The 16,609-nt window shown below is 42.8% G+C and overlaps 1 protein-coding gene across 1 annotated transcript in view; it reads right to left on the bottom strand.

Moving 5' to 3' along the window:
- SEC63 (SEC63 homolog, protein translocation regulator) overlaps nucleotides 1-9,933 on the bottom strand; it is a 52,608-nt gene extending 42,675 nt beyond the window's left edge. Inside the window, exon 1 of the mRNA XM_058800887.1 lies at nucleotides 9,718-9,933. Coding sequence (XP_058656870.1) covers nucleotides 9,718-9,841 — 124 coding nt within the window. The 5' untranslated portion in view covers nucleotides 9,842-9,933. The remainder of the gene's footprint in view (nucleotides 1-9,717) is intronic.
- Between the last annotated feature and the right edge of the window lie 6,676 nt (nucleotides 9,934-16,609).

Below are 16,609 nucleotides of genomic sequence, written 5' to 3'. Positions count from 1 at the left end.
CTATCATTATAAGAATTGTCCTCATGACCCTCATTATTTATCTATAAAGAGGTCATGTCCAGGTTAGCCTCTTAACTAAAACATTTATAGCTGAATAATCTCACCCTAGTTGTTTTCAAAGAGATTTTTCTCTCTAGCAAATATTCACAGAAATAAGCCAAAAAATTATGTGTTTTGAGTAACATTTTAAGTATTAAAACCCAAGCAGTTCATTAACTACAAAGAGACCTACGAAATACTTAACAGCAAAGCTGCTTTTTTCCAGAGCATGTTTTGCAGCAACTAGATAAAGCTTAACAGGAAAAAAAGTAACCTAACTTTCCATTCCCACAATCCCACACATATTTGCTGACCAAAAGATAGCATTTGTTACTAATAGCTTTAAAAAACAGCAGCATAAGACAATTCAGTATCCTGAAGTTAACCCCTTTTCAGTTTACTTACCCAAGCTTTGTATTTACAGTCAGCTGGGCACAGTTCCACATTACACTACTGCTAATCAAGCCACTTCCAAACCTTGTCCTTCCTATTAGTGCACTGACAAAACAGTCAGTGGAACTAACTATAACAACATTTAAGCTCCATCACCTAATTTATCAGATTTATAGTAGGACTGGAGCTATAGCTGCATTGCGAAACTTTAACAGAATCTGAGAGGAATCAGGAAACTGGACATTTTACCATGGAACAACATCCACATGAGTCAAGGTTATCAATTTCAGACAAAGCCAACAACAATGCCGGGCTCCAAGATTACACACTCTTAACTATTAACTGAATTTTATCAGTTTGGTGTGGGGAGGAAACCAGAACACATTCAATCCAAAATAAAGGCAAACAAAAGTCACTAAACGTATCATTAGCCATTAAAAATGCTTGTAGTCAGTACTGTTCTGATGCACACCCTGAAGAAACTCTAATAAAGGACAGAATTAGTGGACAGAAAGATAAGTAGCATACATCCATCCAGCATCAGTACAGTCTTTGGTAAAGTCCTCTCAAGGAAGTAAACATACAGAACAGATCTTGCTGATACAGTCTGTGGTTTCCAAAAGGCTTTTGAAAGGTTCCCTTTACAAGACTTTCGGAACAACCATCTAACTATTGCAAAAATAAATATGTGACTAGAAGACAGAGTGAATTACCAATTCTCCCAGCAGAAGGAAATCACCAGGAGCTCTGCAGGAATCTGTGTTGGAACTACAACACATTTCATTAATAAGCAATCAGACTAAAAGGGTGAGCAGTAAAATAAAGCTTCTGGATGATATGAACTTATTCTGGGTAACAAGGACAAGGGCATCCTGAAGAATTGTAAAGATCAAGCAAGTGCACTTCTGAATGGCACATGCAATCATGAGTATGAAAACATAAAGTCCAGTGGGAGCTAGTCTAATTCTGTGGATACAACGATGAGCTCAAGGCTGACCATTACCTCTCAGAATGCAATCTTGGTGTTGTGAGAAACTGTTCTATGTAAAACTCAGCTGAAAAATAAAAATCAGAGCATGTGTTTAGAGCATTCCTGTGCGAAAAGGAAGAGATTATTACTCCACCACATAAGCTGGAGGTATGTCCAACCTTGAGGCTGTACATACCTCAAATGTGATGCACAGCCCTAGCCCCACCTCCTAAAGAGGTTCAACCAGAAAACATTCAATTAAGGTGAACAAGGGCCATCAAATGTATAAGGAGATTTATGGCCAAAATATTATCACAAATCTTCTAGCTGAAAGAGTAAAGTGCAAGGAGAGGTAATGGAAGGGTGTAAAAAACCTAAGTGACAGCCAGGACTGAATGTTTACTTCCTCTTCCAGTAGAGCAAATAAGGATTGTTAAGCAACATCAGAAGCAGCTGCAAAACAAAGGTGATTATTTGTGGTGTGGGCAGCAGATACAGTGACCTCCCTCACACAGGATGGTACAGATGCTATAACAAAAGTTACTGAACTCAAAACCACTGGAAACACAGAGAATATGCAAAGGAAACACCATTTATGCTTGTCCTGTTATTCCTTCCTTAAGACACTCACTTCTGTGATACTACATAAAAAACCCCACCTGATATGAACCACTATGTCCATGTTTTTGCTTCCAAAGAAAAAAGGGTATTTGAAACTTTATTGGCAGTGCACAATGCTTACAAATATTCTAGTTTCAAACAGTTCATCCAGCCAATCATGATAAAGGAATCTTCTGAATTTAAAATGCCTGTAAGCAATATCCTGCAAAAGAGAAATAACGAGGTGAAACTCTGAAAACACCTCTTAAATCTTCTTAATTGTATACTTATTTAAAAACTGGTGCAGACACTAATCTTTTTGCTCAGGAAAGAAATTAGGTACCTGTTTTGTGCTCTTGTACCTGTACCCTGCTCTTGATATTTCCAGCCAGCACAACCCTCTCCACCATGAAATTGAGATACATGTCAGGTCCTGACTAGTAACTGAGGGAAAGGTTTATAAACCATGGGAGAAAGCAGCACCACAGGGGGCAAGGATGCAGCATCAGCCCCAGTCAAGAGTTGCTCAAATTGCTGCAGATCCGAACCCTTCTTCACAGGCATGAATTTGAAACGCAAATTAAAAAAAAAAAAAATCACAACCAACAAACAAAAAACAACAAACCCAAACTATGGAATCACTACTGATTCCATTTCCTGTCATTTACCTTGCTTCTCCCTCAAATTTCCTGCTGCTTCTCCAGGAACAGCTTAGCTGCCCATGAAACCATAACTGAATCTAATTCTCTAATGCATAGCCTGTATAACCTGGTAGTTTAGTGTCATCTCTGTGAGTAGTCAAGACAACCTTGCAGCAACTATTAAATGAACAAAGTGTGCAATAAAACCTTCAGTACACTGTTTTCATAAGCTTCCATAACATAGGATGATTTTTTTAAAAATAGAAAGTACTTTATTTTTATGTACATGTAATGAAAGATAAAGTTCTTCTTACAGCTTGATCCTTAACTGGCCACAAAAAAGCTTTTCAGCATTTTGTATTCTGGACAGTCTTGAAGCTGCTAAACTAATCTCTAAGAGAGGGCTATTAATTTTATTTTACTGCTAGGAAGCTATAGTGGTTATAGTAAGATTATAATACTTTTTAAAAATTCCATGAAAAGACAGGCTTTTTTTCCAAATAACAGAGAAATTTGGATAACTCTGTGCAAATGCTTTGTTTTGAAAAATATTTTTAGAGGTAATTGCTAGACATTACTAGTGACATCTCATGATGTTTGCCCCTTCTTCAAATGTTTCTCAAAAAAACCCTACTGCTTCAAAACAGAAAAAAAAAAAAAAAAAAGTAAAGTATCACCATTACATCATATTCTGCCTTCAAACAGTCACCTAATAAACTGTATTTTTCAGAACTTGAAATGGTTTATGTCAAACCATGGCATACTCAATCTCTCAAAAAGCTCAGTTTGTAGATAGTAACAGTCCTTATAACTGAGTTTCACTGACTCTCCTCCCACTTCCTGACACAATGATAAAAGGTTATATTAACAGGAAAGGATAAGCACACACATACGGACACAAAATGCTTATATTCACAGATATCAATTTTTCACACCCATTCTTATACACCACATTAGCAATGAGCATGGCATCCTGTGGTTTTATCCTGTCCTTTTATCCTGTCCTTTACCAGCATCCTGTACTTTATCCTGAATAACCATATGCCAAAATGCTGTGAAATACTTTGGAGTAAGGTTAATGAGATTTCAGTGAGCTGTGGGCAAGGACAGGCATCACAGTTAACCCCCTCCAACCAATCTTACCTCACACCAGAGGATTAGGAGCATCACAGAAGAATTCTACCCAGAGTGGGAGCAGCAGCAATGCTTCTTCCTCTCCCTCAGCTGCTGTGAGGTACAAGTGCTCATTAGTCCATTACTGATAAAACTCAAGAAGTGCTGCCTGCACTCTCTGCACCAGCTTGAGTCACATCCAAGTTGCACACTCACTGCTGTCCTCAGCCAAATAAACTTCACTGCCTCAGTTTCCCTACCTGCACCTTAAAGCAGGGGATTAATGTGAGACTCTCTGAGGTCAGCCTCAACTGACACAGATGAAAAAAACACCAAAAAATTACAGAGAAACCTTCACTGTTGACACTACAGACATATCCAGTATAGTGGGCAGATATACCGAGAAGTATGGTTCCTAAGAACTAAGCAAAAAAACGAAGCAAACCTTTACAGAACAACTTTCTCAGGACTTCTGACCAAGGTTTTAAACCTTAGTAGTTGTCACTGACATTTAAACCATCTACAGAACTACCCAAAAAGCCCTACTGCTTCAAAATAGCAGTACAGTAAAAAATAAAAGAAATAAATTAAGTGTCAACATGGTATTATATTCTCCCTTTTAACAGTCACCAAGTAAGCTGTCATTTTTAAATATTTCTGTATATTTGTCCACCCTCAATACCAAAATGTCTGCAATATTTTTAGGGTTCTCTAACTGCCTATGCTACTTGCTACAGGTATGGCAACTTCAAAGATTAGCAGGAAATTGCCTTCTTTAATCAGATTTTTATTAGTTTTTCTTGGTATTAGCCCAGTGTTCTTCAAGAAATCTTTAGCTATATCTCACACAGAAACACTTGAGAGGGGAGGGTGCAAAGGAAAAATGTTAGTAGTGAGCAACAGGACAACATATAGCCAGGCTGGGGAGCAGCAACAAAAACAAAAAACACAAACAAAAGCCAAACAATTTTTTTTTTTTAATTTTGAAACACCATAGACTTTGTATGGATTTCTATTATAATGAAAGTTATCAAAATAGCTTTTATCTATTTCATATCAATACTTTTTCTAGATACAAAAATGCAGCCATTCATCTGGTTTTCTTCCCTTCCCAACAGTAGGTTATGTTCTTAAACTTCAAGAAGGAAGATCTACATTCCAAACAGAACAGTTCCTACAGCCTCTTTTCTCTCAGAGAAGAGACTGCAATCTTTTTCTAGCATTATCCTTGAATTCACAGCTCTTATTCTTAGGGGTTTGGGAAATGTTTTCAACATCTTGTTTTGTTCAAGTTACTATAAAAAACTCAGGATAGATACTTCCATTCTTTCCATCAGCTTTGTAACAAATTATGAATACCCAATGCCCTAAAACAGGACAATTTATTTAATGAAGACCAAAAGAAACTAAAAAAGATGAACTAGCAAGCTTCCAGGTACATGTACTTAACTACAAAGCACATCACAATCTCTGACCAGCTGTTCAGCACAGCTTTATAATTATGTGCCTCAATCCAGCAGCACAGGTAAAAGTCAAAAAGTACACAAAGTTCAGCAAACATATCAGCATTGTGCAACAACTGCCATATTATCCAACTAAATTAATTCACCCCTTGCTCCCTATTTCCTTTCTAGATGCTGACATTTAAGCTTACACAAGCTTACACTGAAACCTCAAAGCAAGTCCAACAGCAGGAAAGTACTTTGATGGACACTCCTCCACCCCAAACTGCTGAGGGGGAAAAAAAAGAAACTTTTTCTTCAACTTTCACAATTAACATTTAGAAAAACAACTTGAAAATTCCCATTGCAGAAAATACCTTTTTAGCTAAGAATGAATCTGCACCAGAATAACTTTTTAGCAACCACATTCTTTGTTCCAAGAGCAGTCCTTGCAATGGTTTTACTCACAGTAATTAGGCTAAATTAATACCAGTATTTGACCAAAACAAAAGTAACCCAGAAAAAGTATGATTTTTTTAGTAATAAAACATATATACACACATATATGTTTTAAAGAAACAAGTCAAGGATAAACAATATAGCCTGAAGCCATATTCACCATCACCTGAAGCCATCACCAACACTGAAAGAATCAGTCTGCTTTCCCTCAGTCACATCCTGCACCATCCCAGCTACACACAGTCTTACACAGAAATGAATACACTTAAAAATAAGGCAGAAGAAAGAAAAAAGGGACAACAATCAATTTTAGTTAAAATTACATTCTTCCACTCCCATACATTGGTGCTCTATTTGGCACAAGGGATGGGGAGAAATACAACACTTAACTCTGTCAGAGCACTGCTGCCTCAATGCTATTATGAAACTTCAGTCCAAGGCACAAAGCTGAATAATTAACCTTCCACAAAGGCTTTATTAGCTCTGGAGTCAACACCAAGGAGGTAAAGTCATTTGGACAAACAGTTTACAAAGTCAATTACTTGCTTGTTTGGTTTATCAAAGGTGAGGTAATGAAATTATGGGACAGTTCACAGGGTGTCTAGCACACCAGAGCAAAACCCTCCCAGATACTAGCATCAATCCCTACCACAGGCTGCAGCAACACTTCATATGGACCCCATCAGAATGCCTGGAAAAAGCAGGCTTAGACACTCAGGAAAAAAAACAGCTCAATTTTTCTCAGTACTTTAGAGACATAAGTTACATCATGCTGTTCTTCCAGACAGTAGTATTGGAAAGGCTTTCCAAGAGTTTATTATAAGAACTAAAAGCAAAAGGTTAATGGCTTGCCAAAAAACTATTCTACTACAAATTTGACATTAGGTAACACATTTTGATTTTCCTTGAAGTAGTAAAGCAATATAGATCCAGTCTTACTTTCCAAGCTTCACTATAGCAAAAACAAACACGGAGTTTTGGGGGGGGGTTATTTATTCCATGAGCATTTACTACAAAACTACAGCACAGAACAAATCCTAAAATATTCCAGGCCATCAGCAATTCCCAGATTGTTGCTGTACTTCTCCCTCCACTGGCACTCTGTAGTGTATCACATACCAGCAATCCATGGCAGCACATTTGCAGATGGAGGCAGCAGGCACCAGTGGTGTGACCTTCCTGCAGTGAGCATTTCACCCTTGCGAAACGCTAGCTCTCATCTGCTCTTACAACACAACATGGCTGAGGCTGCTCTTCCAACACAGTTTTTACCAAAAAAGGAATCTGCTCTGTGTCTTTTGGATGCTCTGGTTTGCATTGCAAAGGGGTCCTGAAGTGAGGAGGACAAGCATTGATTTGCTTCAAAAGCTCCCCTTGATCTGGTCTTCTTTGCTCCTGCAGCTGGAGCTGAAAGAGCTCACCAGTACAAGCTCCCCAATCCACCAGGGGTGACAAAGGCTCGGCTCTCTAGCACAGGAAGGGCAAAACACAGCCCCAGAACAAAAATGTTACTTGGTTCCACACACAGAGGGCAGAGGTCTTAGCAGAACTCGTTCTCTTTGGCCCAATACTGTGCCTCAGTACTGGAAACTCCACCCTAAACTGGCATCAAAATAACATCTCACATCAACATCCAGGTATTTCTGCCCATCAAAGGAAGCAGGATGCACTAGTGTTGGAAGATTTCTCTTCTGAAGACACAGGCCTTCTCTCTGCTTTTGAAATAAGTGGTTTTGCTGTTTTTTTTTAAGTAGTGAATTACACTGAAAACAAGAAGCAGTGGCTAAACAATTAGTATTTTCCACCATCACAAGGTTTTAATTTATTCCTGAAATCTTGTTCAAATGCTGGAACAGGCATGGTTGAATACATACAAAAAGCTGTGAGAAAAATACTCAGAGGATTTTGCTGGAAATTACTTGCCTAAGAACCATACACTTAACTTAAACATCACAATGTTCTGCTACTTAGCAGATTTACTTCATAAGAACTTACTTAGCAGACCAACATTAGTCCCAAATGATGATCTGTATGACACCTCAACTCTTTGTTTAAACAGAGCCTGAAGAACAGAACTCAATCAAGAGACTGCAGGCATGCCATTAATGCATATGCTAAAAACTGGACTACATTCACATTTTAAAATCCATTAAGACAATTATGAGGCAGAAATCATTCTTCCATCTCCCTTCATTTCCACTGGTGATTTTCACTTAGTTGACTCATTACTTTGCACCAACAGCATAATAAAATTTACCTTTTGCTTTGGAAAGTATGGTTTGACACAGCTTTGGAAGAATCTAGCACTGAATGCAGAATAATATGCAGCAGGCCCTCTACATACTGAACAATGCTGGCTAGACAGAAAGAAATTAGTAATAAATTTAATGGCAGGCCTATTTGGAAATGTGGTGAAATCCATACAGCCATATTCCAAAGTCAGGTTTCATTTTCTGACATTCTGTAAGGATAGTTGACAATCACCTATGTAAGGCTGGTAAAGTGCTGCAAGTTTGACAGCATTTCTACAGCTTTTCCTGCTTCTGTCAGCCCCCTGAAACTGATGCTAACATCACAGTGTCCCTGCTGGCCATACCATTCTGCACAGTATCTCGGGCAAGACACAATCATTTTCCCAAGAAGCAGCTTTTAAGAACTATGGAGGAAGGAAAGCATCGTTCAAGAGAAAAAGCGATTTTCTCCCCCAGTGCCTCCCAACCTACACCAGAACAAAAATAAAAATCTTGGTGTTTGGAAAAAGGTTACAGAAGTAGCATTTTCTCTCTGACTCCCCGCTCCTCAAGAACAACCCAAAGATTACAAAACACCTTCAACAACAGTAACGCCTCCCTCTTGCAACAGTCAGGATGCAGAAAGAGGAGGCAGAGAAACCTTTCCTTTCAGAAGAGAGAACCAACTCCTCAGCTGCACAACAGGTAGTGAGTACCTGGAGGACAGAGACCAACCCTCCAAAGAGGTTCTCCAGCCAGGGCCCTGCCACAGGCCACCGGCACGTCTGGCAGCAGCCAAGGCTGTGAACAGCTGTCATTTGGCACCAAAACAACATTTGTTCTATCCTACTCCTCACTAGAAGGCACAGGACTAAGATTCCATTGCTAGGTATTTCTTCTACATATAAAACAAAGTTAAGCAGAACCTGGCAAGCCCTTTAAAACTGCATCAAAGCCACTAAGTAACCACCAGATACTGAATGTAAAAAGATGCAAGGAACAAAAGGTATTCTGCTCAGATGGCAAAGCAGAACTGCTCTTAAGAGGTCTTCTTAGGTTTCTGCAGAGGGAACCAGTATCAAGCATCCCTGTTTTACTAAGCACTTACCACACAGCCTTTAAACACAATTCCTACAGCCTTTTTAATCCCAGAACTGCTGTTAAAAATGCGTTCCTGTGCAGCCTATATACCAAAACGCCTTCTCCTTCCAAGAATAGAGGGATGCAGGAAAGACAAAGTGGAAAATTACTTTGGAAATGAGATTCGGAACTAGTCAAAGAAACTTTATAACACCGTTCAGGGACACAAGGCAGCATCCCGAAGGGTGAAACAGAAATTTAGCCCTTCGGACATTTAACTGCGATTTGCAATGGGAAAAAAACAAATCCCCATTTTGGCACCCGCTGTGACCTTATGGGACATAAAAGCTGAACCCGTAACTTTTCTTCTTCGTCCCCAACTCAATAGCTTGCTCTTTCCCCACGACCAAAATTTAGGTCATCCACGCTGAAACACTCCGGGAAGCCAAGGGAAAACGCGAGCCCCAGACAAAGCGCGGAGCCCGGCGCAGCGATGACTCTGCAGGAGCCGCGGCGCGGAGCCGGGCGCGCTCGCTCGGGGGGCGGCGGCCCCGGGACCCTTCCTCCGGCCCAGGTACCGCTAAATGGCCGCCGCCGAGCGCTGCGCGGGGCCGCCGCCCCTCCAGCCCCTCCAGGCGGCCCCGGGGCCGCGGGCAGGGCCGGACGGGAGCCCCGAGCGCGGCGGGCCCGGCCCGGCCCCGCTGTGCGGCGGCGCAGGAGCCGGCCGTGCCCGCGGTTGGGCCGCTCACCGGCGTGCTGGTCCCGCGGCCACAGGTAGTAGGTGGCGGGGATGACGATGAGCCCCACGAAGCTGGTGAGGAAGTAGAAGAACGTGTTGCCGCTGTCGTCGTACTGGAACTGCTGCCCCGCCATGGCCGCGCCGGCCGCCCGCCCGTCCCCGCCGCCGCTGCCGCCGGCGGCCCCCGGTACCGCCGCCCCGGGATCGCGCGAGAACGCAGGCTCGGCCGGCCGCCCGCCCCTCGGCAGGCCGCGCAAGGAGACGTGTCACTACTCAGCCACCATAGCCCGAGTGGCGTCACCGGCGGGCCCGCCCACAGCCCCGCCCGGCCGCCGATTGGCCCGGGCCAAGGCCCCGCCCCCTGGTCACGGAATCCCGGTATCCGCGGGATCGGAGCGCGGCCCGCGCCGGTGTGGGGTGGCTGTGGCTGTCGGGGCTGATTTCCCTGCTAAAGCACGGTTGTCTCAGAGAACGTGCCACAGAGTCACAGGTTCGTTAAGGCTGAAAGAAATTTCTGGATCTTGTCCAAACCCCCCCTCGCAAGGAGCCGGTGAGAGCACTTAGAGCGGGTGGCGCAGGAACCCGCCCCAGCGGGGTTGGAGTGTCTCCAGAGAGGGAGAGTTCACGACCCGCCCGGGCAGCCTGTCCCAGTGCTCTGCGACCCTCCCATGTAAAGTTATTCCTCATGCTGAAGTGGAATTTCTGGTGGTTTAGTTTGTGGCTATCCTCACCCTGTCACTGTGCACCACCGAAAAGAGTCCGGCACCATCCTCTTGACAAATGCCCTTGGGTAATTTATACGCATTGGTGAGATTCACTCTCAGTCTTCTCCAGACCGAACAGGGCTCCCTCAGTCTCTCCTTGTAAGAGACGCTCCAGACCCCTCATCATCTCTGCTCTTTGTCTCTCTGGTGCAGAGAAACCCGAAACTGGACACAGCACTCCAGATGTGGCCTCACTAGGGATGGGTGGAGAGGCAGGGTCGCCTCCCCTGAGCTGCTGGCCACACTCTTCCCAATGCACCCCTGGGTATCACTGGCCCTTCTGGCCACAAGGGTGCTGCCAGCCCATGGTCAGCTTGTCATCCACCAGCAGTCCCAGGTCCTTCTCCACAGAGCTGTTCTCTGGCACGTCTGTCCCAGTCTGCACTGGCACCTGAGGTTATTCCTCCCCAGGTGCAGTATCCTACACTTGTCCTTGTTGGACCTCATTAGGTTTCTGTACACCTAATTCTCCAGCCTCTCAAGGTCCTGAATCCATTCAGCTGGATAGGATTGCATCCATATGGTTCTTGATGCATCTCCAGTGAGGGAGGCTCCACAACCTCTCTGGGCAACCTGTTCCAGTGCTCAGTCACCCACACCATAAAGATGTTCTGACTCACGTTTGTGTGGAACTCCCTGTGCTTCAGTTTCTGCCTGTTGCCTCTTGTTCTGTTCTCACCAGGAAGAGCCTGGGAACAGGAAAGTATTTCCAACATAACAGAGTTCTCAGAATTTGGAGGGTGGACCCTCAGCAAACATGTGAGAGCAAAAATTTAAAATATGTCTAATTCCGAATTTGGCTGCAGGCATAATCATGCTCTACAGGGGGATGTGACCCTAAAGGTGTGAAATCAAAAGGCAAATACTATGATGATCCTATTCACACCATTAATGGCAACTTACCTCTTTGAGGGGAGAAAAGATTGCTAATCATGCCCATTTGTGGGAATGTACTCACCTCTACAGATTCACGGTCCAGTGTACAGCCACTCATAACTGCAATCCTATAAAAATCTCACATCTTGAGTTCTTATAAGTTCAGGCTATTGGAAACCATGAAAACACAAAAATCGTGATGGCATCCCATGCAAGAGAAGCATTAGGCATACCTTAGAAAGAAATTCTGTCCTAACATTAACAAAAATTGAGAGAAAGATAACACAATGCTGCAACCAATGAGTTGAGCACCAAATGTCCTGGTGCCATGATGTGGTAGTCTGTGAATGGACAAAATGTCTAGTTTTTCTTGGAAATTATTTTGTCTTAATTAATTTTTTAATAAAATATTCTCGTTTTTTCATTTATATGCTCTGTAATTGCTTCTGGTTAGATCCTTGTAGGGTTTATAGACAAAGTGTAAGATATTTCCTTCTGTCTTTTGCTGTATACCCTGAGTATTGTACACTCCTTGCAGTGATGGCAGCTCTTGCAGCAGACGTTTTGGAAGATCCCTGAATGCATTAAAGCTCATCCCCCTCTGGGTTTCTAGTCCTTAATGTTTTACAGCGAGGCAGTGAAAAGCTGCTGTGCGCAGTAAAGAAGACATGACAGGTAAAAATCTACACATGTAATCAGAGCAGTTTTGTAAGCAGAGGAAATGCTCTTCCTCCAGCTGTGTTCATTTGCTGAGTTTGCTACTTCAGGCAGATAAAGGGACAGAGCTTTCACGGACGATTATGTTCCTGCAGGTTTTGTGAAAGCAGCCTGTTAGATGAGGAAGCTTTGTGAGGGCACTAGCTTGAAGGACGAGCGGTGGGTGAGCCAGGATCTTACAAGGCACTGTAAAATCCACACAGGAAGCAGCATAAATAGAAAATCTCTGGTCAATGTATTCAGCAGATCACAGGAGTCAGAGCAGGAGGAAAGCAGGCACGGCTCCTGTTGCAGACCATCAGATATGTTCTCAATGCCATTGTTTGAACCCAGTTACAGATTTTCTGTCTGTTGTTGGCAACATCGCTCCTTTGCCCTGGTGGTGTGTGAGGGGATTGGTTGTCTGTGGCATTCACTGACCTAGGGAGTGAATCATAAGGGGCTGCTTTCACCCTTATCCTGTCTCTGCTTTCTCCCTGCCAGCCTGTTCCAGCTATTAGCCAGGAGCCACTGGAAAGGAGGGATGGAGAAAAATAATTCCTACCATCAGCTCCAATGTGCAGGTTTCCCCAGCCAAAAGGGGGGATGCTCCATAACTGAGCAGCAGTGGGCAGAGACCATTCTAACCTAAACCCCTATGGTTTATTTCAGTGCCATTCCTTACATACTCAATTTCACTATAAGTGACATCATCCCTTGCTTCCCAGGGAAAGAGAAGAAGCAATGTTTCTTTTTCCACTCATGGCCTCCCTGAAAGGTCACCCAGGTAAAAACAACCCCAGCTCCTCGACTTTGAGAAGCAATGTGGTCCACTGCAGATGAAAATATCATTATGGAATATCTTGATTAAATAACTGTTTGTAACCTAGAGGAATCTGATCTTCCCAAAATGCTCTTAAAATACTTTAAGGACCTGTTATGTCCTTCCTGTTATGTCCTCACCAAAGTACTCCTTTTTTGCAACACAGCCCTGTCATGCTTCTAGCAGTTGTCATGAGGCCTTCCACATAAGCAGGGTCTGCACAGGTGGATTCTGCAGCCGTGGGGGCTGCCCCCAGCATCTCACAGTGCACTTCTGCCATTCCCTGGCTTTCCTTCAGGACCCTGCCCTAGGTTCAAATTACTCAGTGTCCACACGTGCTCATTTGCACAGTGATTTCACAGTCACTGGCACCTCTCCTGCATATCCTGTGCTGGTGTTTCTGATCTCATGGGAGATTGTCAGCTGCTGATTGCCTCTACCACACCTTCAGGCCGTTATCAGGCTTAGTTCCAAAACTGCAGCTGACTGAGTTCAATCCTACCTTAATCCCTAATCTTATGAGCCAGGGACACAAATTACTGGTGGAAGAAAGTATGCTTTGACAAGGTCCCCAAATCTCTGTGGAAGAAAAGCAGTGACAAACCTGGTGTGGGGCCAAAGATGACAATGGGACTGGTTTAGTGAGTAGGAATGGTGAAACTTGGAACAATGCAGCTGTAACAGATATGTACTTTCCAAACAGAACAGAAGATTTTATGACTGTAAAATGGAAATTAAAACCTAGAAGATATGTTGTACCCTGTGGGAATTTGTGTCCCACATGTCACGACCGTCCTAATCTTCTGTGAAGTGGTGGACTGCCTTCCCACAGCTGGAGAGCAGGGATCTCAGGAGGTAGTGGCTGTCCAGCAGATGGTGCTGTGGAAGTTCTGCAGAGCAAGCACCATAGCAAGGCTCAGCTCTAGGCTTAGGCAGAATCAGTAAGTCGAAAACAGACTCTTCTATGAAGTCCTTTTTATTAACAGTGCTCCAGATCAAACTAGGCACCTCCAAAGACGGACCCAAACAAAGAAATCACTTGGCAATTGCACCTTTACAATCTAAGTTCACTCCTCATGTGACAGCTAGGACCAATGATAATATTGGAGCCTGGAAGCTTCTTACTTTTTATTGATTTTTCTTGCTGTTTTGTGAGTAGACAGTACTAAGTGGGCATCTCCTTAGACAATATACAGTGGTTCTGTATCCTGTTTCACATCCTCTTAGGCTGTTTTCTCTGGTTCTGCAGTTAGCTACTTGACATGCTGTAATGTGGATGTCACAGCACATATACCACAATCTACAGGCTTTGCATAGTCTAGCTATTAATGTTTAAATTGCTACTGCTAAGTTGAAATTAACATTTTCTACAAAAGTCCTCCCTTTGTTTTTATTAACATTACTCTTAAATGGGAACAGAATACCCTAAGGTGCTGAGTACAGCAAGAGTTATCACATTCAATACAAACAAACATTATTTCAAAGATCATCATAAAAATGAATAACCTATAAAGAATTCATTTTGCCCAAGCTTCTCATCTGATAACCAGGAGGTGAGCCAATATTTCTTGCTAAATTACTGGTGAAGAAGTGACAAAATATTGTCTTTTTTTTTTTGCATTAATTTTACTTGTTCCCACAACTTTGGGCATTGGCTGAAGTCCTTCCACTCTGGTCAATGTACATGCAACAACTGGTATTACTGATTGTGCATGCCCTCCCTCGTGAAGATAATAAAATTAAGCTGCTGTCACTAGTGAGTGTTTATATCTACATGCTGCAGCCATATCCATGTAATCTATTTGCAGCCTTTGGAATGGGAAAAATGCTCGTGGTGGATTTCACAAATCAATTTTATAGGTAATAATTTATGACAGGTGGGACAGGTATTAGTAACTCTTTTTGCAGCTGTGTAGACACGCAGATCTGCCCATACTTGTTGTACTTGATTAGCCACCACTTCCATTCTTCCCTGAGCTTCATCATGGAACCACTGAGTTATCAGTTATTTCTTCAGTAAGACAGGTTTTGTCCCTATTTCTCATATTCCATCTTCAGTCTTGCACTTGTTCCAACTTTTTCCACAGTTCCTTTTCTTCACTTTTCACACCTGATTGGCCATAATCCTTCTGGATGGCCAACATCAGGCCATGAGCTCTGATCTGAAGTGACTGCCATGATGCTCACTGCAGGTTGAGGAACTGTGGCTGCTGCACCAGTTAGGACATTCTCTTGGTGATTACAGTAGTGTCCCCTGCACAGAATGGACAGCAAACCACAGCAATTTCTTTGGGAAATTGGATTGTGTCCAACGGGTCCCAAATTTCTGTTCCATTAGCCACACCTTTTCCTAAGGAGGTGGGACACCCCTGTTCTTCCACAATATTGTGTGGCATATGCCAAAAGCACACTTAGAACCTGTATGAATACTCACTTGTCTGCTTCCCAGGCACTGCTGCTCAGGCTAAGGCAATTAACTCTGCCCCTTAAGCACTAGCTGTTGCTGGGAGAGCTCTGGCATCTGCAACCTGCCACTGTTCCACAACTGTGTAGCCAGGCTTTTTCTGGCTACAGTAGGATGATCCATCCGTGGATAAAACAAGACCTGGGCTTTGTCTGTCTGTGATCTGCTTGTGCCTCACTAATAGTCTGGATTACGTCACATCAGTGGAGCTGTTCCCTCTCTCCTGGTACTGGTAATAGTGTTGCCAGGTGGAATCACACATTTACATTTAAAAGACTGTATTTCTGTGCACATTGTGCACAAAGTGTGATACACACAGCTTGTGTCTTTAGTGCTTTATACGGCACATAGATTGTATATTGTGTGCCCTAATTCTAAAGGTGGAGTTTCCCCCCCTATTGTAGCTGCCACTGACACAGATCTAATGTATGTTGGAGCTCCATCTGCCACCAGATCCAGCTGGATAAAATAAAATGCCACAGGTCTTTGATGAGGTCCTAATTTCTGGATTAATACTCCACTACTCACTCTTTTTTTGTACATATATACAGATCAGAAGGCTTTGTGTAGTCTGGAAGTCGTAAAGCTGGAGCCAAAACCAAGGGCCCTTTTATAGCTCTGAAGGCTTTTTCCCATTCTGACCCCCATGTAATGGGTTCTGTTTCTTAATTTTCTGTTGTTTCTGCCAGAGATTACATTAGCTCCACTAATCCTGCTATCCACAGTTGGCAAAACCCAGCTGCACCTAAGAATCCTCAGAGCTGGTTGTGGGTTTTTTTAACTGTCCAAAGAATTTAAATTATACCTTTACTCTTTCTGTATCTATTGCTTGCTGTCCTTCCTTTAAAACAAATTGCAGATATTTTACTCCTATTTGACACAGCTGGAGCTTGGATAGAGATGTGCCCTTGGTTGCTAAGGCAGTACATAAATGTTTAATATCTTTCAAACAGTAATTGCAATTTCTACTAGGTGTTAGAAATAAATTATCTACATATTGCACTAAAATTAATCCAACAGGTAACTCAGAAACATTTAAATCTTATTTTAATATTCAAGAAAATATAGTGAAAGGCCCATTAAACCCCTCTAAAAGACAAGGTCACATCAGCTGAAGTCTCTTCCAAGTGAATGCAGACAAGGGAATCTGTGGGAATACTGAAGAACACTGCAGTTAGATCAGTCACAATAAAACATGTAGCCCAGTGCATGATTTGCAGGAGTGCAGGAGCGGGATCTGGCACTGAGGGGTGTGAGACATGCAGGTTCATTGCTCTCA

Source organism: Ammospiza caudacuta, chromosome 3, assembly GCF_027887145.1.
Source record: "Ammospiza caudacuta isolate bAmmCau1 chromosome 3, bAmmCau1.pri, whole genome shotgun sequence".
Lineage (NCBI taxonomy): Eukaryota > Metazoa > Chordata > Aves > Passeriformes > Passerellidae > Ammospiza > Ammospiza caudacuta.
Note: the sequence above shows the minus strand (reverse complement) of the source record. Positions and strands in the feature narration are given on the sequence as shown.